The 26,890-nt window shown below is 39.5% G+C and overlaps 2 protein-coding genes across 2 annotated transcripts in view; one reads left to right on the forward strand and one right to left on the reverse strand.

Moving 5' to 3' along the window:
- TOMM70 (translocase of outer mitochondrial membrane 70) lies at positions 1 to 25,403 on the forward strand. Its single transcript, XM_033005283.2, has 12 exons — positions 1 to 301; positions 8,687 to 8,860; positions 10,128 to 10,254; positions 12,793 to 12,902; positions 14,760 to 14,908; positions 16,083 to 16,290; positions 16,859 to 16,993; positions 18,164 to 18,271; positions 19,007 to 19,123; positions 19,972 to 20,069; positions 20,595 to 20,717; positions 21,670 to 25,403. Exons 1-12 carry the CDS (start codon positions 47 to 49, stop codon positions 21,821 to 21,823), a joined length of 1,758 nt encoding a protein of 585 aa, XP_032861174.2. The 5' UTR covers positions 1 to 46; the 3' UTR covers positions 21,824 to 25,403.
- Positions 25,347 to 26,890, reverse strand: part of NIT2 (nitrilase family member 2) — an 11,903-nt gene continuing 10,359 nt past the window's right edge. Inside the window, exon 10 of the mRNA XM_042788973.1 lies at positions 25,347 to 26,547. Coding sequence (XP_042644907.1) covers positions 26,459 to 26,547 — 89 coding nt within the window. The 3' untranslated portion in view covers positions 25,347 to 26,458. The remainder of the gene's footprint in view (positions 26,548 to 26,890) is intronic.

Genomic DNA, 26,890 nt, shown 5'->3' on the forward strand with positions numbered 1-26,890 from the left:
GCCTTCCCCTCGCCTCCCCTCCCCCGGGCGGCGGTGTGAGCGCATCATGGCCGCCTCGAAGCCCGTGGAGGCGGCGGGCGGCGGCGGCGGCGGCACCGGCACCGGGCTCTCCCGATGGCAGCTGGCGCTGGTGCTGGGGGCGCCGATTCTGCTGGGCGCCGGCGCGCTGTACCTGTGGGGGCGGCGGGCGGCCCGCCGCGGCGGGAAGGGCGCGAGCGAGCGGAAGACCCCCGAGGGGCGGGCGAGCCCCGGGCCCTGCGGCGGCGGCGGGCAGCCCGATGGGCCCGGCCACGAGGAGATGGTGAGCGCGCGCGCCGGCCGTTGGCGCGGACCCCTCGCCTCCCTTCCCTTCCCCGCGCGCGCTCGGCGGCCGTTAGTCCCCGCCGCTGTGGGAGCGGGGAGGGAGGGGAGAGAGGCGCCGCTTTTGACGGCCGGGGCGAGTGTCCGTCCCCGGGCGTTAGCCTTCGGGGCTTTTGTCCTCGCCTTGCTGCGGTTGGCAGAACTTTGTTCAGAGCGTGCGTGTGTGTCTGATCCGGTCCTGGTACTGGTGCCCGGGAAAGCACGTTACTGAACGCAGCCTGGCACGAAGTATGCGTTAAGCAGGTGAGTATGGGTCTGGCAGGGTGCTGCCGTCGGGTGAATGTACTTCAGCTTCTGAGGTGTGGAATGGCTATGAGTAATTTGCTTCCAGGAGTAGCGTTTTGAAAAGGAAATCTGCGATCTGTTCTGTGTTACTCAGAGATTCTGGGTACAGCAGAGTGGAAAGAAAACACAAGACCTTTTCAAAATGAAGTGTTTTATATGAAAATACAAAGGCGACTGAGACTTCAGGGTAGTTTGCCTAAATAGATATGCTTCCAAAACTTATATTTATCCTGTTGCAAACAGGAATTTTCAGATAAAACAGTCTATACCAAAGTTGAAGGACAACATGGAAGATCAGAGCCAGATCAGATCCAAGATTCTCTTTTGTATCTGTATGTGGAAAAATGCCTCTAAGATGCACTTTCTGCACATCTGCAGTCACAGATATACCGTGATGGTCACGTTGTATTACTGAGGTGAGGTTATAGTTGACAAGCATATTTAAAGTGATGGATTTGGCAAACTGTTTGGCTTTGATAAGAAAATCCCATTAAGATATCCCTGCAATTCCTTCTCCCATTCTTGTGTGCCACCTGAAATGCTTTGAACTGTCAGACCATGGCTTAAACTTCCTGTCTGAAACGATCAGGAGAGGAAAAAAAAAATCAACTTCAGGAGACTGGAAAAGGTCAGTTTTAACCTTGATCATTTCAGTGATGAAGATTAGTGTTACGTGAGTGGGTGAGCATGTCAGGAACACATGGGAGTGGTGAGGAGGGTGGCAACTTCCATAGCTAGTGAATCACAGGTACCCTCAGGCATTCCTGGAAGCCTAGTGAGCTGCAAAATTTATTATGCTGGAACTGGGGGCAGTTACTTGAGTGCAGTGACTTGTTCCTTCATGGGCAGCAGTACCGACCGAGTAGTGTACAGAGGACACGTTCGGGCTTTGTTTACTGTGGTAACTTTGGCTTGTGGCTGCAAACAGCATCTGACATATTTATGGCAGTGTGCTTGCTACGTGTGAGCTCTGGTTTGCAGGCTACATGTGACCTTTGTGTAGCTGCAGTGACTTTGCTGTTAGTATGTTAACTCTGAGTTTCTTGATTGTATTTCTGAATTACACTATATACTGTTGAGTGGTTCGTAGTCATTCTGTAGTGGTACTTGAAGCAAGCACTTTAAAACATTTAAAACACGTATATAACACTTGATTTAAAATATTGTGTGTCTAGCTCTTTCAGGTAGCTCCACAAATTAAATTACTGGAAAACTTTGTGCATCTAAGAATAAGTGTATGGTTGAGTGGTATGATCCAGAGTTCCTTGAAGAGTATCATTGCTTATACTATAAAGAAATGAGAGATACTACTTAGGAAGGCTGTAGAAGGTATCAAATTTGCTTGAATACATGAGAGAATTGTCTAGCTGATCAAAATACAGCTGCAGCAGGAAAATTAATGTGTCTGCAGGTTCCCTTGACTGCTTTTTGCATGTGGGGAGGATTGCCTTCCTGTTCCTCATATCCAAAGCAGTGATGCCATGTAGATTTCATGTTTCCACACATATGTTAGTAGTTATGGATATTATTGATAGAAGACTCTTGTTTGAAAATGCAACCATTGCAGATGCTTTACTTCTTAACTACTTGCATTGTATTGGTCTGCCTTCCTAATGTGGTTGGGTGTTTTTTTTCAAACTCAGTTGGATTTCAAATATAAATCTGTACAGTGAATAAGAGCCAGTAATTCATTTCACAGTCTAAACACAAGAGGGAAATCTTTTAGAAACCACATAGGTCAATAATGAACGTGCTACCAACAGCTGTGTGTTATGTGTGTGTCAGGTAACTATTCTTTTACTCGTAAATGTAACCTGGGACTTGGACTTTTTTGTGCATTTCATTAAATCAGCTTTTGTATCCATTTGATGCTCTGGTCACTGTTTTTGAAGACATGACCTTGCATTTTTTTGTTCTTTGAAAATGTGCAGGGTCTAAAATCTTCATCGTTCTTTATTCAGACTTTTTTACTGTTCTGCATGTAGTTCAAGCTTTTCTTTTGCCTGCTGCAGAGGCCTCATGTTTTTTTTTCCCCATACTGTGTCTGCACTAGAGGATTCTCCTGGCATAGAGGCACTGGCCAAGTGTGTGATCTGTGACAGACATTGTGTTGGCAGAACCTCTTAGCATAGGTGCTATATCTGGAAAAGCTGAACTACTTTTGAGATTCCTTCTTGTGTAAGCACCACCCCTCAACAGTACAGTAAACTGTATTGGACCAGTAAAGTGCTGATGATAAAACTGCATCTATGGATGACTCTGAGGTCTGGAAGTCAAACTGCATCTGTTAATTACAGAGGTTGACACTGTTTCTTATAATTTAGAGGGAATGTGGTTTAGTTACTCAGTAACAGCAATTGCTTTTTACATGCTCTCTTCGTTTATAGTGAATGTTGCATAACTTAAACGTGTTGGAGAAGTAAACTGCGTTTATTGCATTAATTGATAGGCGGTTGATTTACTTTTTTTTACTTGTTCCATGATTACTTCTTAGCAAGTTTATACCCTTTTTGTCTGACAGGAGTGAGCACCGGTTAGTCAGTGAGTTAATGTGTTGGTTGCTTCTGTATCTTTTTCTCCATAGGTTGAAATCAATGCCTTTTGCAAGTCTGTGATAGTCTAAATCTCAACCTTTAACTCTTTCAGCAAGTTTGGTATGTGAGGAAGCATTGAGCAGAGATTCTTGGAACATTTAGTCAGCTGTGTGGCCTTGTGTATTGCAGGAAAAGTGGTTTGGGTCCACAGAAGTTCACTGTCTTTGCACATTTTTCTCTGAGTTGGATATAGTCCTTGAGTGCAGTGATGGGTGAACATGGCCAAACTCCTTGGCTTGTGTGGTGCCTTGTATCAGGATCAACAGCCAGCTAGTATGGCTACTTTCCAGTACCTATTTTAATAGCAATTGCTGAATGTTGCCTATCTCACTGTTGTGACATTAGATCAGTCTATGAATGAATTAAACCCCTCTGCCTAGATATACTTATGTTGATACTTATTCTGAATTGATCTAAGCAAAGTACTTTCTGTTGTACTGTGCACCTATTGCCTAATAAATCTCACTATTGACCTACTGTAAGTCTTCTATGTTTCGTGGCAGCTGTAGTGGACAGGTGTAGAAAACTCTTAAAGGTGTGTGTAATAGTAGCAGAAGAATTGTTAGACTTTCAGCAGCTCATGTGCAGCTTGCTTAATTTTGATAGGTGTGAATGGCAAAGGAAGGTGGCTGGTGGAAAATGTTGACAAACTGTACTGTAAACTTGAGCTTAATCATTTCTAACTATAATATGTCCTTGCTTGTGCCCTGAATTTACATCTTAAGCTCACGTGGACATACATTTTCTCATAGTGGTTTTAGTGCTAAGGAGAATCTCGAAACCATTTATACTTGATTAATGCCTTTCAGTATAGATCAGAGATAAGACTCGAGATGATCGTTAGTCAAATAAAAGGGGAAAGCTAAGTATTCAATAAACAACACTGTTTTTTTGGTACCTGCTCTCATTCTCTCACTTGGAGAGTGAAGAAGAGGTCCAGGGCTGCTTTTTTTTTTTTTTTTTTTTTTCCCCCTCTCCAAGTTGATGAATTAAGATAGTTGAAACAGTAGTCCCCCTCCATGTCATCTGCCAGACAAGGGCTCACACAAATCCTTTTCAACCAAAAGAAAATGCTGAAACTTGCTGCTCGTGCTTCTGTAGTGAATCACTGTCTTCGTCGGCTGGCAGCAAATTTCTTGTTCTGCTTTAAAAAACAGTCGTCTTCAAATACATGAAGTTCTGAACTGCTGGTTTAACCATATTGTCATTGCTGGGGGTTGCTAAGCTTCATTATTCTCACAGCTGGCAGTCTGTTGCTGTTAAGTTGCTGTTTGCATGCACTTTCTGAGGAAAATACATTTGCTGAGGTTAAACTAACAGGTGAGAAATTTTTGTCGGTGCTGTCTAGTCTTTAGACAGTTAGTAATCTGCTTGTTTAGTTCCCTAGATAACTGAGTGCTGCTCACACAAGTGTACTTTGGTTTAAATTCTTTTTTAATGCTTGATAGTGAACAGTTGCTGAAAGCACTCCTAAGTGCTAAGATGTTTTTTTTTTTTTTATGTAACTTCAAGTAACTTCTGAGCTATTTGTTTATGCTGCCATGGCAGGTAATTGATTATGAACATCCATTTATTTTATTGAGCTGGTTTGCTTGTTGCACAGATTCTTTGACCAGATGATGACAAATGGAGAGTTTTTCTTGCTCTATATCGACCTTTAGCTTAGGCACAAAAAATGTCCAGTGTACAACATAGAATGACAGCATGTCAGGTGAAAAGAAGCAGTGAAAAATAGTGTCTAGAATTATTACACTTGCAAGAAAATGGAAAAAGGTGTGAGGTTTTTTTAATTACTTGCGCATGAGGTAAATGAAGTTAGCTTGCATAATCCGTTTCTTATTTGTGTACACCTTCAGTGTGGCAAGTGAGGAGGACTGGAGGGCTGAGAAGTGACAGCTTAAAAATTTTGTCAGGGTTAAGTCTAAGGCTTGACAAGCTTTCAAAATCTGATCTTATGTTAAGAATTAATTTTCATATTCTTACTGGTGCTATTGTGAAAAGGTATTGCAGCATATAATGTGACATGAGTTCTTTAATATCTTTTTAAAAAAACACCAAACACAGCCCCCCAACAACAGCAAAAAACCCCAATAGCAAACAACGAAGATATACCAAAGCAAAAAAAGAGACTCATGAGATTTAGCTTTTTAGTGTTTTTTGCTTCATCAGGTTATACTGCAGTTAGTTAAGTTGAATATGTCACTTAAAAATTAATAAGCCTTTTTATTTTTTTTGTGAAGGGGAAAGAAAAGTTTAAGAATATTCCTAAAAAATACACAAAATTAAAATAGAAACTATATTTTTTAATTCATTTTGTTGCGTAAGTTGATCGGTTGTATACCAAATCTGTAAATTAATCCACTATTTTCTGGTGTGTTTTCTATGGTAAAAGAGTTGCATTATTGCTAAGAAAATATATTTCATCAGGATCCTTATTTAAATAAGAATTGAGTTTAAAACTTGGCATTGTGTTTTATCACCATTTGGGCTTCAAGACGTAGATACACCATTTTGTTATTTTTAATGCACAATTTCTGTACAGTCTGGGTGGGATCCATTTTTCATGGATATGAGATGCTAAGCAACTCTATTTTTTTATCTAAGTCCTTATCAGAATGGGCTTATTGCTAATACGGAGCTGTATCGGCCTTTGCATTTAAAATGTCGGCTATTTAATTCAGTGATGTATTGCATGAATACTGAGGACTGTAGCAGAATAGTGTGACGAAGGGTGCAGAGATAAGCCATCTAAGAGCTAGGAGTCTAGTTTAAGGCAGCATTAACAACAAAAAAAAAAGTTGATTTTTTTTCTTGCCATGGGCATTACTGCTGACTTTGTTACATGGTAGTGTGTTGTACTCTACCTGACTCCTTACTCCTAAATTTCTTTCATCACACAATGCGTGGGGCACAGAGTAACCATGGAGTTATCATCTATTCAGGGATTCATTTCTCTATAGTTGGTTGTGTGGTCTGTGGTCCTACTACTGTTATTCAAAGCTTACTGTGATCACAGAGGGTTTTCCTGTGGTATCATGCCCATACTTGCTAAACTTTTTGGTCCCTGTTGCACGCACTTAAGCTTGTCTGAAGACTTCATGCTTCCCAAGAACCAGCAGAGTGCCAGTGACAGCCCCAGAACTACAGGTCGCTTGCTTCCTGTTACAATTCCTGTCCCACACCTGACACCAGAGCAGCCGTTGCATTTGGATATTATCCAGCAGCCCTCATGAGTAGCGTGTGTCTTTATGCAGGGACTGTGGTGCAGGGCTGTCAAACTGCGTAGGGTGGAGTAGACAGACTGGTTAGCCTGAGGCGCATGTTGGGGTAATAGATCCCTGGACTAAAGGAATTGGCAGTGATCGGAAAGTAGTAATCTAGTTGTAGCAGAGGCTTAAGCTCTGCAGTCATAAATAATTTTCATACTGGGAACACATGTATGAATGTTACAGTGTGACCCACATCTTGTGTTTTCCCTTTTTGGTACTGAGTAAATTGGAACAGCGCTGAATTCTGTAGATTATTTCACAGAGGCATTTCTAATGTGGTTTCCTGTAGAAATGTAGAAGGAAAAAAGTCAAGCTGACTTTCATGCATTTAATTTGTCTGCTGCATATGCATAACCTTCCCTTAGTTAAAAGAGAAGCACTGTTGTATTGGGAGCTGAATTTAAGACATACTTGAAGTAACCCAAGTCTGAAAATACTGCATTTAAGTTTTAGGGAAACGACTTACTGAATGCACAATTACTTGGCTCTCAGTAAAAATACATGCACTCGAATTCTGGTTTGTGTACCCATAGAGTTACACACAGTATATGAAAAGTTAACAATCTTTTATCAATTTGAATTGAAATCATTAAAAACCAAAAATCTAAAAGCCATGCAGATTGTCTTTTTCTGTGAACACAGGAGAAGGTGCAGTTTGATTTCCTGTAAAGCCCAGTGATTGGTCACCCATGAGAGAAGAGCTTTTCTGGCAGTAGGGATATTTAAGAAATTCCCTCCCTTATATGGTTTCACTTGTTAGTCTCTCCTTAGGAGACTGCCTATAGGATACTTTTGTTCTATTTGGATGCCTATTTTTGTGTAGGACTGGTACCCATTATCTGATTCTCATGCCATGATTGGAAACTGGGCCTTAAAAGAGGGATTGTACAGCAACTTCTGGGTTCAGTTCAGATTTTCAGTTTTAGAAAACATTTAGATGCTAAAAATGATCAGACTGGCATGAAATGAGCAGATATTAAGGGGAAGAAGCTGATGAAATGCAAAGATGCTTTCAAGTTTGTCTTACAGTGATCTGGGTATAGTTCGGTGCTGGTGGTAGAGGAAGGGGGAGAAAAGGCCGAAGTATTGTCAAAGAGCAGCATTGACAATACCCAGCAAATGCTAGATGATCTTTTCAGTGCATGTGATTCAACAAGTGAGATGTGGTAGATCCCGCAGCTGTTCTTTAAGGCATTAAGGCTTCCAGTGTTGGTATTCTTTCCCTCCTCAGAAAGGTTGGTAGTTGGTAGGACGGCACGTGTGCTCATACCTCTGTTTGTTTTGGTCTGGCAGGTTAGTGTGAACTGCCCCAAAGTGTTGATCCTTGAAGCTAGGCTGTGAAAGAGGAGCAGAAATCCAGAAAATGAACGTTGGGATATTGTGCAGCTCTGTATTTCATGCATGTGGGTCATACCCTTTTGATAAAGAGAGTCTTACATCTGCTTTCTTATAAACCACAACATTTGATAACTGCTCTGTAAATCTAGGGGTTACAGGTAGCAATGCTGGTTTCAGCAGAAATTCAGATGGTGCATTTAGCAGGGTCGCAGGCCGGCTAGCAAAGTTTGCCATCCTCTGCTAAGAACGATATACCGTGATGGTCCAGTGCTTTGTATTGGGGATTGGATGAAGCAGGTTGTGTGAAGCTGTAGAGGAGTTAGCTGTAAAGTTAGTTGTCTAGTGTTGTGAAGGGCAGAACAGCTTTGTTTTCCCTACAGGTTTTATTTGTCTTGCTCAGTAGGTCTCTCCACAAAGTGTTTTCCATATTTAATTCATCATCTGCTGAGTCAGCTCTGGTCTTATAGGCTATGTGTATTTCAGTAGGAAAGTTTTCCTGATTGAATTGCTTGGAGGGTTTTGTTAGTCTTTGGAGAAAAAATTTTTCTCATTGGTTCTTGCGATCACCAGTCATGTTTAGCCTTCCAAAGAGAAATCACTGCATTGTTTAATACCATTGTAGTGAATCTTTTGAAAAGTTTGACTCCTATCTGATGTGTTTGCAAAAGAAAATCTTCTGTGTTTTTCCAGGAAATGAAAGGCGTGAGATTTTCAGAAGTCTAGGCTAGAGTTTACCACTCAGATCCATTTTATATCTTTGAAGATGAGCCCCTTTAAGTGCATAGCTTGTGTGTGCTGATGCTTTTCTTATTTGAACTGTCATATCATTTTATTTTTCAGAGCCCTCTTGATAGAGCCCAAGCAGCTAAGAACAAAGGAAACAAATATTTTAAAGCAGGAAAATATGAGCAAGCTATTCAGTGTTATACTGAGGCTATCAGCCTGTGCCCTCCTGAGAAAAACCTTGATCTTTCTACCTTCTATCAAAATAGAGCTGCTGCCTATGAACAACTGGTAAGAAATTAAAGATAATTATGTGTTTATTCTAAAAGGTTGCCTTATAAATTGATGATTTTGTTACCTTCGTCCACTGAAAGATCCCAGGTAGTTATATCTGCTGCCTTCACAACAAGATGTTGTTGCTTGCAACTATTTTTCACTAGCCTATCATACTCTTCCACATGTAAATCAAATTATTTTCTGTTAACTATTCTCAGTCTATCTTACATAATTCTTATGTGTCCCATTATGGTAAGACAAGGTTTTAGTTTCTTATCTGCTGGAACAATTTTTTTGTATATAAGTTAATTTTGCTGCTCTCTACTAGAGTGTTTCTTTAACTGTTAGGGGAAAGGCCAGATATTTTGGAAGGATGCTACTTCAAAAATTAAACAAATCACAGAAATGCTACTGAAGCCCAAGATCTAAATTTTGCACATGTGGAAGTAACATTTACTTGATAGCTGATTATATTTGATATTAGTTTTAGAAGTGAATGTGTGTTGTTTATTATGGTATTAATAGATTTGCTTATGAGGTCAAGTTGGTGAGCTGTAGAAAGGAGTGGAAAAACTGTGTGGTCTGAAGTATGGAAGTGAGAGAATGTGTGAATATAGAAATCTAGTCTTGAAAGTTAAGAGGAGAGATAAAACAGTTCCTGTCTAATCAAATACTACTTATAACAGTAAATCATGCCATAATTAATCCCAAATGTGTGTGGTTCATCTCAGTTACTAGAAAAGCCTGCTTTGATAATGAATTTTGCAATGAATGGATTTTTAGTTCTTAATACCCATGACCAGTTCGACTCCTACATATTCTCATCCCTTTGTAGTAACATAGTGTAGTAAATGGAAATAACAATTAAAAAAAAAAAAAAAGGTGTTTTAGCACTTTGTTTAATTTGTTTGTTGGTTTTCATTATGTTTTCATCTTTTGTTCTTCTGTTTGTTTTGTACCAGCCCTTCAGTCCCAATGTTACCTCCTGCAAGCATCTTCACATCAACTCATTATCCTCTCCCATAAACTTTGTACAACTGTCTGGTTTCGTTTTTCTGTAGGAATTCCTTTTCTGTTTTGTGGCTCTTCTGGTGCAGGTGGCTTCCAGTGGTGCCTGGCAGTTTCTTACTGAGAAACTTGCAGAAATAGAAGCAAGCAGGTAGAACCAGAGCCCTGGAACTGCAGCTACTGTTAGGTGGGCATGACCCTGGAGGTGGTAGTGGAAGGCTAATATAATGCAGCTGAGTAGGGCCTCTCTCATTGTGTGTTTTTCTACCCACAGCAAAAATGGACAGAAGTGGCTCAAGACTGCACAAAGGCTGTTGAGCTTAATCCTAAATATGTAAAAGCACTCTTCAGACGTGCAAAGGCTCATGAGAAGCTAGACAATAAGAAGGAATGTTTAGAAGGTGAGTGTCTCTGTGTATATTAAAAGTGGCACTACCTCAGGTGCTTTGGAGGTGGTAACTTCTGGGAAGGTTTTGTTTTTACTTCTGTCACTACTGTAATACAGAATTATTTATTTAAAACCATTCATAGCTACTGCAAATACATTTTGTAAGAAGAAACCTTTTCCCATTTTTCAAGCTGTTATCTGCTTACATATGAAATAGCTGCTGAGAAATTGATGTTACTGTAGCCACTCAAGGTGTTCTTTTTCCAGGGAGGTCCCTGCATTTTAGAATAGAATTCATTGAACGTGCTGAGTGGATAACCCACATAACAGTCATTCTACTTCCATACAGGCAAACAAACTTTCTTCCCTGTTTGTTTTAGAGAAATGGTATAGAAAACAAGGTGTTTTTGCAGGTGGAGGTACATGGACAGAAACGAGTATTACAGTAATTTAAATGCATTTGGCAGGTATTAAGGGGAAAACAGATTCAGTAGCACTTTGTTTTGATGTGTGTTAGAAAAATTGGAACATATTTAAACTTTTTTAATACTAACACTATATATTTGGCAGAAACTACTGTGTCATATCCTTTCAAATACTATGCCTAACATAATACACTTTGAACTGGCAGGAAGATGTAACTGAGAAGCCATGAAAATTAAGGAGAACTACAGGGCAAGTGTGTTGTCTGAGGGCCCTTCTGAACTAAGGGACATTGCTTGAGAGGACCCATTTAAATTTCATCAAGTGAAATCATTCCTGCTGATGTAACATTAAAAGGCAAATGAAATTTTCAGCTATGCTCATTATCAAAGAAGGACAGAAAATAAGGCAGTGCTCTGACTGGCAAATCTAACTGTTAAATTAGTTTCATTATGTGTAACACCTAAGAATTAGGTCTGCTAAATTAGAAGGGGAATAAGATATGGAAATTTTATTTATTTATTTATCTGCTGGCAGAATGCCTTTCTGCCCTGTAAGACCGTAGTGACTAGAAGAGGACTACGTAGGTCATTTAGTGTAGTCCTTTGCAATCACTAATTAACTAACAGCTCTACTTACAGAGTGCTATAATAAAATCTAAACCTTATGTAGCTGCAATAAACTGACAGATGATAAAAGCCCTGAGAGATCATGTGTCCCTACCATAGTAAGATAGTTTTTAAACATAACTCCTTTTTAACATTAGTAGCAGTAATGTTTGTAGCAATTATTTTCAACCTTGATTTGCATTTGATTTGTAGCTTGCAGTTTTTTCAGATCTGAAAATTACTTGTCTTTTCTGAGCTACAGGGGTTTTCTAATACAATACTGCTTTTACCTGCCAACCACGTATAGCCAGTAAAATCCCAGGAAGTGGGGTATGTCCATGTAGTGGAGAAATGCAAAACCAAACAAATCCCAACCCCTGTCCCCTCCACCAGCAAAAAAAAACCCTCCAATGGTCCCTGGCAGTATAATTTGGGAAGACGTTGCTGCTTCACTCAAGTCAAGGCACTAGTTCACAGCTGCCCACTCTGGGCAAAGCGTATCTGCTGAGGTCATATCACACAGTATTACTGCACACTATCTTTCATGCTCTTTCTCACTGTAGCGTGTTTTCTTAGGGACCCTAATGTGCTTCTTGACCATGCCACAGTTGCAGGGAGTTTTTGTAAAAATGATGGCGTAATAGTACCTATAGCAGTGTACAATTACAGAAGCTATACTAAAACTCCAGAGTAAGACACTTGCTTTTCAAGTGTATTCAAACAATATACTGTTTTAATTTCAAGGCCAAACTCCGTTCATCTTCACTGATGTTTAAAGTGAAAATTACATAGGAAGAATCAGTGGTAATATTGCATTCACTAGAGGATCCAGAGAAGTAATGTTAATGTACTGTAAGAACACATTTCACACTGCAAAGCATGATTCCGGCAGCAGTGGGTTAACATTTGCAGGGGTTTCTATCTATGAATGAAAGTGATGACATACAGGCTAGCACTTTAAATAGGCCAGAAAGGTATTTCTCTTAAACTTGCTCCATTCCAAAGTCATGGAGGTGAGTAGAAAAATTTGAGATGTAATACGGGAGAATTCCTTAAATTGAGGAAGAAGCGAGATGTGGTGGGACTGAATGTGAATTTTTAAAAGTAGAAAATTAGGACCAGTCCCAGAAGAGAAGCTGTGTTAGCACTTTCAATAAAAACATAATGTGAACATAATTACTGTCCTCAAAGTTTCAAAAAGGGTGGAAGCCCCTGCTGGAGGTGTATGGTTTCACTGTTCATCTAAGTGTGTTTGTCTCTAGATAAAAACATGAAGATAAAAATAAATGTAATTTCTTTTATTCACTGTTACAAAGTTATTTTATCACAAGGAGATTATTTCGGATACAAATTTATGTCTTGGAAAACGTGGTAAATACAGCAAACTGGAAACAGAAGCTTTAACCCTAAATAGGACGTGTATTAGTTTGGCAGAGACTCATTGTAACAGTGGCACATTTTAGTGTATTCCAGTGACTATCAGAATTTCTTTATTCTCACTTTTGTGTGTTGTTTCCCAGATGTCACTGCAGTCTGCATTTTAGAAGCCTTCCAAAACCAGCAAAGTATGCTATTAGCTGATAAAGTTCTTAAACTCCTTGGAAAAGAAAAAGCCAAAGAGAAATACAAGGTAGGACTTGTGATATTGCTGACAAATTCTCATTTCACCTGAGTGGTGGTTGAAATGTTGATTGTTGTCATTCTGTCAATTGTTGTAAGCAAGTCACTGTCTTCATCTGCTGAAGTCTTAAGACTTGACACAAACAGTTTTGCACAAAGCTACTATTGTACCGATGTTATCCTTTGGGACTTGTCCAAAGTTTTTGAAACCTCAGTGGGGAAGAGAGGTCTATTTTTAACAGTTGTTTCCCTTTAATAATCAAATTGATTATGACCTTTAGGAGACACCCTAAGTTGGTGTGCTGCCCTGCATGGGGCTTTTCTGGACTTGCGACATAATGGAAACAGGATATGTTGGAACAGCAGTAGCCAAATGTTCAGTTGCACATCAGATGGTTGAGTTAGGTATGTGTTGAGATGGGAAGGTTTATAAATAATAATTGAAAATGCATAAAAATGTTGGCTCCATGGGTAATCAATAGCTTAAAATGAGAAAAATTATAATTGAGGACTTTTCCCTCCAGGTTATTCTTGGTTTTATAAATAGAAATTTAAGTTTAAGTTGACAGCAGAATTCCTACATTTTAGAAAGTGGCAAAATAATGCTGTTTTTAAGGTTGGGTGTTTGTTGGGTTTCTGTTTGTTTGTTAATAAATAAGAAAAGCAAAAAAGCATCGTGTAAGAAAAAAATGATGCAGTTTGAAGTCACATATTTTTATTAGTGGTCAGATTTCCTGATTCTGTCTTGGAAAAACACGCTTTCATCTCTACTTCTGCCTACTATTTGTGACAGTCAGTCTCAGTCTGTTTCTGTTCCATTTCTGTAAATAGGTGCTCATACTTGACTTTTTTCTTTTGGCACTCGGATGTCTTTGTGTTAATGTTTGGAAACTGCAGAGAAGAGAACTGAGGAGGTATAGAGGTAGCCAGGAGCAGTCCTTTTATGTGGCTGGAGTCTTATAAAAACACCGGGACAATTATGAAAACATTCTTGCTTGTTACTAAAACATTCTTGCTTGTTTTCTGGTGAGCCTGGTTGAAGTAGTGAAATCCATGTTGGTTTCAAAATGCTGACTTTCTTTCCTATAGAAACTCACATGAGTGTGTGGTGTTGAGATAACAAAAAATGAATCGTGCTATTAGTGTGGTGATGGTAGCACCATAAAATAGGTGTGCTTCAAATAGGCAGGATTATGATAGAATTTAATAGAGAAATTCAGGAGAGTGCATTCAGGCTTTTCTTGCAGGAGAGATTGAATTGTAATTCTTGCGTGCAGTGTTTATTTTGAGCAAGAAATTTTTCATCTGTAGAAAGGATTTTGTACCTGAGGTGTTACTTCTGGGACTTCAAGTAACTTGTGTGGTATCTGGGCTGCACCCCATGTGGAATTAGGATATTGCCTCATTAGTCTTCATTGTAATGATAGACAGCAGTTTCTCTTGGACAAGCTGGAGAAAGGGCAAATTTCCGCTCAATCTACTTGAATGTAGGCTCATGCTTGAACTGCTAGCTTGCATTTTTCACCAAATTTATGTGCACACATACTGCTTCGTACATCTACCCAATGCCTTATGATATCCTAAGTCCTCATTTCTAACCATACATGCAGAAAGATACTATCTCCCTCCTCTCTTGAATGTCATCATTTCTACTTGGTGATGGGTATTGTGTTGTGATCTGAAGCTTAAATAATCCTTAAATGTCAAACTCATATCAAAAATATCAAGTCTATCAAATGAGATAGTGGAAAGTCATACATTGGTTCTTCCATTAATAAATTTTTTATAATCACATTTTTTTTATCCATCTCCATATTTACCATCTGATCTGATTCTAATAACTTGAAATTATATTTCTGTGTTTCAGAATCGTGAGCCTCTGATGCCCTCACCACAGTTCATTAAATCCTACTTCAGTTCTTTCACAGATGATATAATCTCCCAACCTTTGCTTAAGGGTGAGAAATCAGATGAAGATAAGGATAAGGAGGGAGAGGCTTCTGAAGTAAAAGAAAAGTGAGTGTACAGTACAGTTGGGAATTGTTTGGTATTAGAATTAAGTTTTCAGTGATTTTGACATTCTGCTCAGTGTAACTTGCTGTTGTTTTTATAGTACTTGGCATGGGAAAACCTGTGGTAATAAAGTGAGCCTAGGAAATGAGATCAGTATTAAAACCACAACTTTTATGAAAGGTGACTGGCTAGTTCCAAACTATATAGGTGGCTTCAGTCCACTAAACAGAGGAAGGACAATGAGATTGGGAAGATAAGCTGAATATTTACTACAATATCACCATAAATCTTAGGAGGTGGGAGGAGTGGAGAGTGCTGAATGATGCTTCTGGAGAAATGGATGTTTTACACTGAAGGAGTATTTCGAAGGAAGAGAGCAAGTTAGTCTTTGGATTGGAAGGGAGAACACAAGCTAGGAAAAGGGTATTTGTTAATGAGAATTAGGAATTTACAGCAACTGAGGCTGAAAAGGTGTTTTATCTTACTGGAATCAGATTGCGCAGAAATGAGCGGTTTGTTCTGACAGAAAAGCTTGACCTTTTCTTTTTTTTCAGTGAATCTTGAGCACCACATGAATGGTGCTTTAACTTCCTATGCTGCTTTCCAGTTTATTTTTAGAAGATCTCATTGCTGTCAGTATGGAAACCACTGCAAGCAACATTATGATTTACTTATTTTTTTCTAAAGTGAGATAGAATGTCCTGATCTACAAGCAGATTCACTGAATCCAGGATGCTTAGCTGAGGACAAGGAAGTGCTAACTGTAATTTTTGCTGTTAAATCCTTTCTTCTGTGTATAAACTGCACATTGCTAGGTTTAGTATTTCACTTTTCTGACCTGGAATTCCATCCCAGCCCTCTTGTTTTAAGACAGAGATTATCACTGTCCTTAATGTGAAAAAAAATTTCAAGGGACAAATGAAGCTCAAGTTCAAGAGCTTTAAAATTTTTTTTTTTCTTCTTTATTTCAAATGTAATTTGGCCACTCTTTGTCTAAATGGTTTTGAGGCTGTGATGGCTTTGTCCAGGAATATTTGTAACTTTACTTATTATGCTGGTGTTGTAACTGAATATAGCAAAAGTTAGTATTTGTTATGATTTAATGAAAAATCTGAATTGAAACTGCAGTGTTCAGTGAATGCATGTATATATACAACTGTTCTTACATCATCTACAGCTCTGGCTATTTGAGAGCAAAACAATATATGGAAGAAGAGAACTATGACAAAATTATCAGTGAAAGCACAAAAGAAATTGAAGCAAAGGGAAAATACATGGCAGAAGCTTTACTTCTGAGAGCTACTTTCTACTTACTTATTGGCAATGCAAATGCTGCCAAACCAGACCTAGATCAGGTCATCAGCATGGAAGATGCAAACGTGAAGGTAAGAATCTGTCACAGCTGGATGGTAGTTTGGGTTGAGAAAATGTAGAAGTTAGACAATAAACTTGCAGTATAGTTGAAGAAGTTGTTTCTCCAAGTTTTCAGATACTTTAATGGGAGTGTTCTGGTTTATTTACTGTTTTGTCTTTTTATTCCTGACAAATTGTTTTTTCAAGGGCTTGTTGATTTTTGGGACAGCTATGTTAAATAGTACAAACTAAAGAACAGAGGAAGTTGAATGAATTGGAGACTTACCCAGTCTGGAAGATCAGCTCATAGATAAGAGAAAAACATTAATTGTACTTGCATATTGAACTGCTTCAAAAAATGTTAATGTATGTGTAAGCATAGGGAACCTGTCTTTTAAAGGATTTTTGGGGGGTTGAAAATCCAGTGACATGATTCCAGCTGATTCATTTAGAGTCAATATCAAATTTATTCCTGTTTAGAATGAAAGAAATCTCAGTGGGTAGAAACCAGTCAATTGAAAAATTTACTGCAACTGTAACAAAGCCAAAAATCTGGAGGAATGTTGGTGTGGCTAATGCTTCTTTCAACCTGTTCTACAGCTCCGAGCTAATGCTCTGATCAAACGAGGAAGTATGTACATGCAGCAGCAACAGCCGGTGCTGTCCACTCAAGACTTTAACATGGCTGCTGATATTGATCCTCAGAATGCAGATGTTTATCACCATCGAGGACAAGTAAGAAACATTAGAGATTTTGTCTTAATACTTGAATACTTCAGTATATACTAAAAGAAAAATAAAGATCAGTACATCATCGGAGGCACTTTCTACTGTTTGTGACAGAAAAACATGAACTCCTAATTTGGAACTGTTGCGGAATAAACACTCAGTCTGTCGCAGGCTCAGGTCAGGCAGAAGCAGTTTATTTCTGTAGCTGTAGGCAAGAACACAGAGCGACAGAGGTTCAGCCCATAATCAATATGGACTCTGACTTTAAAAGTACAAGGGCTTATATATACATTTGCCGCAGATAAAACCTTCTCTGAAGGGGCATGATATGGCAGAGCATCATCTGCATAGAAGGAAGCTTTGTTACAGCAGATGTAACGTGTGCCCCTGGTAACTCAGCATCTGCAGCACTGCGGCCTAGACTGTCATCTCTTCAGCTCATCCCTCTCTGGCTCGTGATGCTGTTGTGTCCTTGACTAATTTCTAGACCTAGAGAGGCCTGCTTCCACAGAACTGTAATGTAAAAGGTGCTGGAAGAAAAAACGAAACACTACCATATGCAGATATGCTAAGTTGTATTCATAAGGAAGACTTCCATGGATCAAGTGCCTCTCCATGAATTCTTTAGATCTCTTTAGTGCTCAGAAGTAGGAATGGTGTAATGTGTTGATTGAAGGGGAGTGAAAGTTTTCTGCAAATTGAAAATTAGTGTTTTACAGTAGCTTCACAGTAAGGTAAGAGAACGGTGAAGTGAGCTCGACTCCTGTGGAGGAATGAGAATGTCAAAAAAAACCAGTTGAAATGCAAGCTGGGAAAGCCAAAATGTTTCAACATCCAAATAGTCCACAGGCATTAACTACTGCGAGGTAAAGCAACTTGAGAAAATACAGCACAGTTTTGGAGACTGGACATAATGCTAAAGTAGTAATGGCAACAGTCTAAAATGCAAGCATTCTCAGTCCCTGCATGTGGACATTGCCTTTTTGTGTATGAAACCAAAGTTTCACTGGTGGCTTTGTTGTTTTATGGCAGTGGTTTTTAGACATGGGGTTTATAGGTTTCTAGGAAGTTCTAAAACTGGAGACAATGTAAGTAACTGACACTCACTGAATTATCACTTAAGTGTCTGAAGCACAGATTAAATACAGAAATAGGATTTTCTTTCATTCTGGCTAGCTGAAAATCCTGCTTGACCAAATTGAAGAGGCTGTGGAAGACTTTGATGAATGTATCCGACTGCGACCCGATTCTGCCTTGGCTCAAGCACAGAAATGTTTTGCTCTGGTAGGTAACACGCTGGTGTTTATCTGGGTGGTTTTTCTTTTTAAAGAGTTCTGGAAAACATAGTGTGTTTCTCTGTTTTAATTCAATTCAATGGAAAAGTAGGGCAACAAACATCTCAAAGTCTTTTAATAATAAGGTAAAGAAATAATGCAACAGTTTCTTCAGTTGGAGTAAGGGTTTGCTGCTTTCATTTTGAAATGTTTGTTGTTCAAACAGTAGGTCATCTTCTCTGTTTTGTGGTAGAGGAACAGAAATCTTCACTCTAATTGTATCACATAAAATTAAGTAAGATTTTAATGTTGTGGAAAACGGTCATCTTCAAGAAATTGGAAACAAACCATTTCAGGCTAGGACAATGCCTCTGCATGCAGGAATCTTCTGAGGACAGCTTTGCATGGTGTGAACAAGGAGGAGTAACAGGCTTTGAATTTCTAGGCTTTTGAAATAGAGGGAGGCTGTTGGCAACGCTCAGGCCTTAGGGCTTCCTCCTTTCACCTTTTGCCCTCTCCAAGTCCACTGTACCAGAGACTTGGACACATGGTAGGTTACTGAAAACAGATTTTGTAGGATGAACAGGCATGTCACCTTCTGGAACTTGTAATTGTTATGATGCATGCAGCTCTCTAGGAAGTGGATAGAGGTCTGATGAGCCATGATTTTTTTTGTGATCATGTTTGATTTTTTTTTTTTTTTTCTGTCTTTTTTTTCTTTTTAAATTTTTTCTTTCTTGAATAGTATCGACAAGCTTATACAGGAAATAATCCTTTGCCTGTGCAAGTAGCCATGAAAGGCTTTGAAGATGTCATTAAAAAATTTCCAAAGTGTGCTGAAGGCTATGCACTCTATGCTCAGGTATGTTTTTCTCTTAAAAGAAAACGCTGCATTCTCTTGCACCTTTTATCTTGGATAACATACATTTCAAATAAAATATGAAGATTTTTGCGAATGAGTTCTGAGATAACACATGCTGTCTTCAGTAAGCTACCTGAATTTATGGATATTGGATGTTCTGGGGTAGAGGAAGTTGAGGGGGAATTGGTGGAGCAGAATATAAGTGATGAGAGTCAAAGGTGGTTATTAGGAGACTGAGGTCTGGCATACACTTCCCCTTGAATTCCAGCATGTGTGGCATGTCACTTGATAGATATCAGGGATTCTGTAGGTAACCTGGGAGTTAAATGTATGGAACCTAGGGCCACAGTTTCATTCTGCTATAAATGTCATATACTCGTCAAGCAGAGTTCAGTACAGATATTCAGAGTACACTTGTAAAAGAGACTGTCATTTCATCTCTTAAGAAAATGCACTGCTGGTTCTAGTACAAAGCATGAGATGTTGTGAAGTAGGTAGGCAGTATGGATGCATTTCCTTTTGAAAGAAGTATATTTGAAAAAGGAAGTAGTTGAGACTTGCAAGTACAGACTTTCAGAATGCTTTTTACTTGCAGTACACTTACCATGTTGCTTGTAGATCTCCCATGTAGATGATACTGTGATCAGTAATTTGTGCGCTTAAAGCCTAGCGCCTTTCTTCTAAAAAGCTTCAATTTTGAAACTTAACTCTGCTAACTGATGTGCCTGACCCGCTCTCCAGTAACATATCCAATCTCACATTGTCAATATGGTTTTAATGAGAATTAGCCTAGCACAGAGTGCATGTTTTCATTGCATATTGACATATAGGTTTCTCTTTTGATGCAGGCACTAACTGATCAACAGCAGTTTGGCAAGGCTGATGAAATGTATGATAAATGCATTGACCTTGAGCCAGACAATGCCACTACATACGTTCATAAAGGGTATGTATTGTGTGTTTGATCCTTTTGGTCAAGGGCAGTTGGCACATTTAGATGAATCGACCTGAACTGAATGCTTGTGTTTAGAAGTTTAGCTGAGAGAAGTAACTATGTGAAAACATCTTAGTGCTGTTAAAAGTACTTCTACAGTTTCTCCTGACTAAACTGTAAGTAAGTTTCAGGGAAGTTTCATTAGTATTCACTCCTAATTGGGTATCTACGTGAAGTACATCAGAGTTGTACTTTAGCCCCTATCTTAATTTCAGCTTTGTGCTGAAGTTTTCTCTTTCATAAAACAACTTGTAACAAGTCTTCTTGGGAGGAATTTACCTTTCATTAGAGTCGTTAAACTGGTAACACACCTTATTAAAAGTCACTTTCACATACTTGTTTTTAAAAGCTATGAAGTTACTGTCTACCCTGCATAAGGAATTAAATACATTTGGGATCTTTTTTTTTTTTTCCTTATATGATCAGGGTTTTGGGAGGATAATGTGAAGTTTGTTTTAAATTTTCTTTCTCTTCTAGTTTACTTCAGCTCCAGTGGAAGCAAGATTTAGACAAAGGCTTAGAACTCATAAGCAAGGCCATTGAAATTGATAACAAATGTGATTTTGCATATGAAACCATGGGAACGATTGAAGTGCAAAGGTAATGTTGAGCTGCAGGGTTAATAGTTCTTACTTTTGAAATTACAGTAATCCTTTAGATTTCCTTGTGGATCTTTGTTAAGATCTTCTCTGCAAGGCTGGCTCTTACCCAAAGTCCTGATTTATGTTCTGTAGCTCTTAGGTAAAACCTTGCTTTCTCTATGGCATAATTCTGCTTTATGATCTGACACGTTCCCGTGTTCACCAGTGTCATACTTACTGGACAACATACAGATGAGTCTGTGTATATATAAATACATCCCTTCTGCATTTAAAGTGACTTCCTTAATCATTACTAGGCTTCCCGTGTATCTGATGTAGTCCTTAAACACATCTTAGTGGACCATTTGTACTGAGGATCCTGAGCTTTACTCTTAGGCCTGACAATTTGGGTTGAATTCAGACAGGGCTGCAGTTTGCAAGTTCACAGGGTAAAGAGGGAAGGCTGATGCGCTATTCTGGTGTGGTGCATTGTATTACAATTGTGCACAAGTTTGGGGTCTAGCTGAGAGTATAGTTGAGTCTTTTTTTTTTTTTTTTTTTACATGTCTAGCTATGAAAAGGACAGATAATTAAACTGTTTCCGTGAGGAATTTGGCAAGCATTTCCTACTTAAATAATGTGAGTGTGCTAGTTTTCCTCTTAAGTAAGCAAACTCTTTTCAAGGGAGATGAGAGGATGAGAGTTCATTTAGTCATCTCAGCATTATCTTTGTAGTAAACTTGGTGTCCTGTGGAGAACACTTTATCTGCCACTACCACCCATGGGGGGAAGGCTGTTTAGCAGCTGTCTCAGTTTGATCATCATCATTGCAAGTTCTTGTGGTGGTTCCTCCCAAAGTCCTTTTAAGCTGTTAGTAGTGGCGAGTGTAAGTCCTGAAGGAAAAAAGATGCTGTAGAGATGAAAAGACTGTTTTGCCAGTCTTAATTGGACTATGTTTTGGTTTATTTCAGAGGTAATCTGGATAAAGCCATTGAAATGTTCAACAAAGCTATCAACCTGGCCAAATCTGAAATGGAGATGGCCCACCTCTACTCACTCTGTGATGCTGCCTATGCCCAGACAGAAGTTGCAAAGAAGTATGGATTGAAACCACCAACACTGTAAAGAAACGAGGAGGAAATGACCTTCTAAAGTGAAGTTGCCCACTTCAGCCAGCCCTAAAGACGCTGTTGCAGACCATGTTGAATGGTGGAACTTAGTTTTTTCCCGTTCGTGGTGTTGTCATTTGCTACATCTATTAAATGTTTAGGTGTTGTGGGAGTGGTTGTTCAAGGAAGTATGCAGTGTTGCATCTTGTTCCTTCTGCAGCAAAAACCTTAAAGTGTGTTAAGGGAAATAAAGTTGCAGAGGAACAAAAGGAAGGTATTTTGGCCATGCAAATAAAAACTTCACACTGGTTCATTTTGGGTGATTATGTTGTGGGCGATTTTTGCTTTATCAAACAATATTACAGCATGTGAGGTTTTTTCCTGTTGATTTTAAAGGTAATACTAGTCAGTGCTGTAAAATAGGTTTCTTTTTTATATGCAATTAATCCTTGAGGGTTGATTTTAATTTTGCAAAAAGCAAAAAAATTAATTTTCAAACTGTTTAATAATAGAGGGTTTTTTTAAGTCAGTAGATGTGGAGAGAATTCCTGTAAATACAAGCAAGCATGCACAATCTTCCCTTAAAGCCCTTCCCACCCTCTGCGTAACTTAGAAATAGTCCCGTGGCAGCTATTAGGGAATTAATTTGATAGTCCTTATCCTCACCCCAGAAAGCCGTAGTGTACTGATAGGGGAGCTAGTAAAAAGGTTGATGGGGGGAAGGAGGTCAGGTAGCACTGCTTCGGTGTGGGTTTTACGGGAAGAAAGGCCGTGCTCCTGCGCAGCAGTCCTTACCTGAACGTCACAGGAAATTGCCCTGGAAGGTTCAGAGGGACTTTCAAGAACAGGAAGCACTGCTGGGAGGAGAGCTGCCAAGGTAAGGTCATGCTTGCATATAATCTTTGTAATCTCTGATGCTCTTACTTAAATGTAGCAGCTAATAGACCATCTAAATTCTCTTCAGGCTCTAGAGGCTGCCGTGTTCTCATCTGCTCCTTGCAATAGCTGGTTTGTGGGATTAAGTGAGATAAGGAACAAAGCGTAGGCTAAAACTTCAAATAATGGATTTAGAATCTGTACTGGTTTCCTTGTTCTTTAGACCCTGTCTTGTCCAAGATTACAAATACTGTAGAAAGGAAGCAACTGTTCTGCAAATAGCAGATTGGCAAACTATTCAATACTAGTGTAAACTGTCTTCCTCTAGCTAGGAACTTCACGGAGGGCTCTCTTGCTTTGGGTTGATCTTTCTGGTATGGAAGACAGTCAGTCCATTTTGCCTCTCCCTGGATTAACCAGGCTGGATAAACCTCATGCAGATACTTAACTGATGTAGCTTAATTTACAATATGCTTAATTTGGGCTTCTTTCCATTCATGAAATCATAGATTTGCTTGTGCTGAATTGTCTGATAGATTTCATCTTTTAAAGAAATGAACCTGCTGTGGTCAAACAGTCTTGTTCTCTAGTTGTGCCACCATATAGCAGCAGCTTGTACTTTCAACGTGACCTTCCTTTCTTCCAGCAAGTGCAGTTGAGAAATCAGATGGCGGAGTAGACATCAAGATTTAATCGTTCTATTTTAGCTAGCTCAGTAGGTGATCTGAAAATCATAGCAGTGGTGTAGAACTGAAGGCATTGGAAGGTACTGGCAGCTTCTAAGGGCACTGCATATAACAAGTGTCAAATGTCTTCTGGAACTTCCAGTCTCTGCATCAATTACCTGAGAACAAAAATATGCCAGGGTGACTGATGCGTCCTGTTCTCCTGAGGAGTTTTTATTCGCATGGCCTTATATTTACATTGGCATTTTCTCCTCTTCACCCTACCTGTGCCCCATTCCTCACCCCATCCAATCGATTAAGGGAAAAAAGCATGTGCTGTCAAATACTAGCATTCCAAATCATCACAGATTTCTGCCTGTTCTTCAACTAGTTTGAAACTGCACTGAAAGGATGCATTGTCTGTAATTTTTTTTGTAAATGACGTATCACCTGTAAACTGAAAAAATAAATATTACCTTCAAGTATCTCTCTCTGACATGTATAAGAACAGGTTTTGGTGAAAGTGTTCTCTGCAGTGGTGCTCCCTCTACTTGTCTGAGGTTGTTCTGAATCTAGGAAGAGCCAATAATGACTGACTCAGTCACCTTCTCACTTCATCCTTTAAGAAAAAATGAGGAGGAAGCATGGAATTAGCAAGTCTTATTGCCCATTGCTTCCATCTCCCACTGAGGTACGGTCTTGAGAGCTGAACCTTACAGAGGAAAGAAAATCCAGTCAGGAAAGCTGGGAATCAGAGTATCTGACACCCTGTTACTCTGTGTACAGGTGGATCCCTTTAGTGAAAGGGATTTTTTTTTTTTTTTTTTTACAATGGCTGATGTAGGTGAGATTTTGGCGTAAGCCAGGTGTGCATGTGAACTTTGAGAAAAGCTTTATTCCGTAGGGATTGAGAGCTGAACTGAAACAAGCATTACTGCTATTTAAAGTAAATAGATCTGTTGCGATAATGTAGGAAGCTAGTACTGAAGACTTGGATAAACCTAGCGGGTCCTGGAGACTCTGGGAAGCTGCTTCTACAGAGTTGTCTTGTGTCTTAATTCAGATTGTGTAAAATCCTTGTTCATGTTGGAGACAAGTTTGCCAAAGTGGAGATTAGTAGCTGTGACTTGAATTACTAGGATCTAACCGCAGATTGAAAGGGGAACTAGGGAGCTGTACTGTAATTTATTCTGAACTATTAAGAACAGCTTAGATGCAGCTTTAACCAGGCTCCCAGCTGCAGTTGTAACAACACTGCCCCATACAACAGGCATTACTGTGTTTTCTGCCTTTTTTAAAAAAAGTTTAAGTTCTTGCAGGCTGAAATTCTGGAGCTGTTTCAGGATTGTTACTGTCTGTTTTTCATAATTACAGAATACTGGTGCGTCTGTGTAATATGGATACTTAAAGTGCCTGTTTTCTACCACCACAGAGACTGCTTCAAGTATTATCTAGCTGAGAACTGACCCTTTTTTCACTGGAACCCCCAAAAATTCAGAGTCCCCTTCATATCATTTCTGAGTGGATTGTACTGGAGACCCCTCAAACATCCTACTAAAAGAAGGTGCTTAAATAAACATTGCCCTAACAGACTGAAGAGGGCTAAGCTCAGGTCACCTCTTCAGCTGAGATCACCAAAGTAGCTTGCTACAGATTCTCATCTGTTCTCTCCCTTGGGGGGGTTTCAGGGGAGGAGGGTCCAGGCCCTGGATTCTGGTGGCTGGTGCAGCTGGCACTCTGTATTTTTAAAATTAAGTGGTCAGCCCGTAAGAATCCCGCACTACTTTAACCCTCCAAAGGTACTATTTACTTCCTGCTCTGCTGCGTGTTAAACTACTACAGAGCAGGGAGGGAAAAGACAGATAGAATAGTTTAGAAAAATGGATGTGCAGGAATTGCCATGATTTAGAAGTTGGAGCCCAGTGCTGGCCATCAGGGATGCTGATTGTTGAGTATGTGGGAGGTACTAATCTAATGCAGGAAACTTGACTCAAATGGTAAATTGTTAATTTTTTGATATTTATTTTTCAACAAATAAATCTTCATTTCACCTTATGCTCTGTGGCTTGTTTCTTAGGAGTTCCGGTACACTAGGTACACCAAAATGCAGTGAAAAGTACAGACTAAAAAATGCTTGCTGGAATAGATAATGCCACTGAGTGGAAGGGTGTGACCTGTCTTTTGAGGGGAAAGATGCCTTCAGGGTGTGGCTTAATTTAACCATTAATGCTCCTCTAGAACAGACCTAGCTCATTTCAGTGGCCAAAACAATAAAAAAAAAAAAAAAATACAAAAGAGCAGTTATGATACATGGAAGCATTGAGTGACTCCCCTCAACTTTTTCAGGTGAAGACTGCCAGAATTAATGAATTAAAGCCCATGCAGGCACTGTATTAAGGAAGCAATATATAGAGCAGAGGTGTGGTGACATGAATTGCTCTAATAAAACAGCGACCTGCACCACTTCACCAATAAACAGGAACTGCAATAAGGAGAGTTCTACTACGTATATTCCAGGTAAGACACGTGAACCAAAACCTGTTAGATTCTTTCACAGTAGTGGTTCTGTCTGGCAGTTTCTCGCAGTGTCCTTAAGTAGTACAGAGCAGAATTTGGCATTTTTTGCTTACTGTGTTAAATTTTAAGCTTTTTCAAGTTAGGCATTCAAGGAACTTTGGTAAGGCACATACACCTAAAGGACAGAGGTGGAAGAATCATGCTTCTACATTATCTGATAATTTGCTGAAAAATTCATAATACCAATGCTGGCTTCAGAAGATTTACGGAGAGAATATGGTTCTCTTTTCTATGTTCTACAAAAAGCCCCCAAAAGGTAACAAAAAGTGTGATGCGTAAAAACCAATGGTAACTACTACTGTGTTGAACTGATCTGACCTTTTTTATCCTAGCTGTAAAACACTATAAAATATTAAAGTATAAGAGGAGATAAAAAGTTGTATTTGAATCAATTTTAGAATTATACCACCCAATGAGCGGGGTTTTGAATGAACTAACTGGCACATTTAGCAGTAGATTGTGGAGCAACTAGCAAGGGAATCCTTCTGAAGGTGACAGCAGCAGCCAGCTGAACCTTCCCTATTCACCCAGCTTCACTTTTTCATCTCTATGCCATAGAGATCACAACGCTTCTGGCTTAAAATAGGAATTTGTTGACGAATTTCTGCAAGTTTCTTCAGATCTGCAGGGCGGAAAGAAAGAGCTATTAGAACAGCAGTCAAAATGGAAAGCTCCTGACTTGCTCCGAGGTAAGGCAGGGAGAAGAGCAGCCTTCATGGAGAACAGGTCTGTGGGGCACTGCAGCTGGGCAGCCTCTACTTGGCTCTCTCCTGAGGTGGCAGCCTCCTCGTAAGGAAGGAAACTGGAAGAGTACAGTCAAGTGCTGCTTGTTCTTGCTTGAATCGAGCGAAGGGGGGAGAAGGGATGGGAACACTGCATCAGCTGTAATTGCACATGCAAGCCCACAGACTTAAAAAACTGTCTCTCCTTAGTCCCACGACCTGTATTCAAGGAAGCAAGTAGGA

The sequence above is a fragment of the Tyto alba genome, unplaced genomic scaffold (assembly GCF_018691265.1).
Source record: "Tyto alba isolate M040663 unplaced genomic scaffold, T.alba_DEE_v4.0 Super-Scaffold_14, whole genome shotgun sequence".
Classification (NCBI taxonomy): domain Eukaryota; kingdom Metazoa; phylum Chordata; class Aves; order Strigiformes; family Tytonidae; genus Tyto; species Tyto alba.

Bases quoted from the DNA above. Each gene is read 5' to 3' on its own strand.
- TOMM70 (XM_033005283.2), top strand. From the start codon at position 47: ATGGCCGCCTCGAAGCCCGTGGAGGCGGCGGGCGGCGGCGGCGGCGGC. The intron at 10,255-12,792 runs GTGAGTGTCTCT...GTTGTTTCCCAG, and splicing joins TAAGAAGGAATGTTTAGAAG to ATGTCACTGCAGTCTGCATT. The intron at 14,909-16,082 runs GTGAGTGTACAG...CATCATCTACAG, and splicing joins GCTTCTGAAGTAAAAGAAAA to CTCTGGCTATTTGAGAGCAA.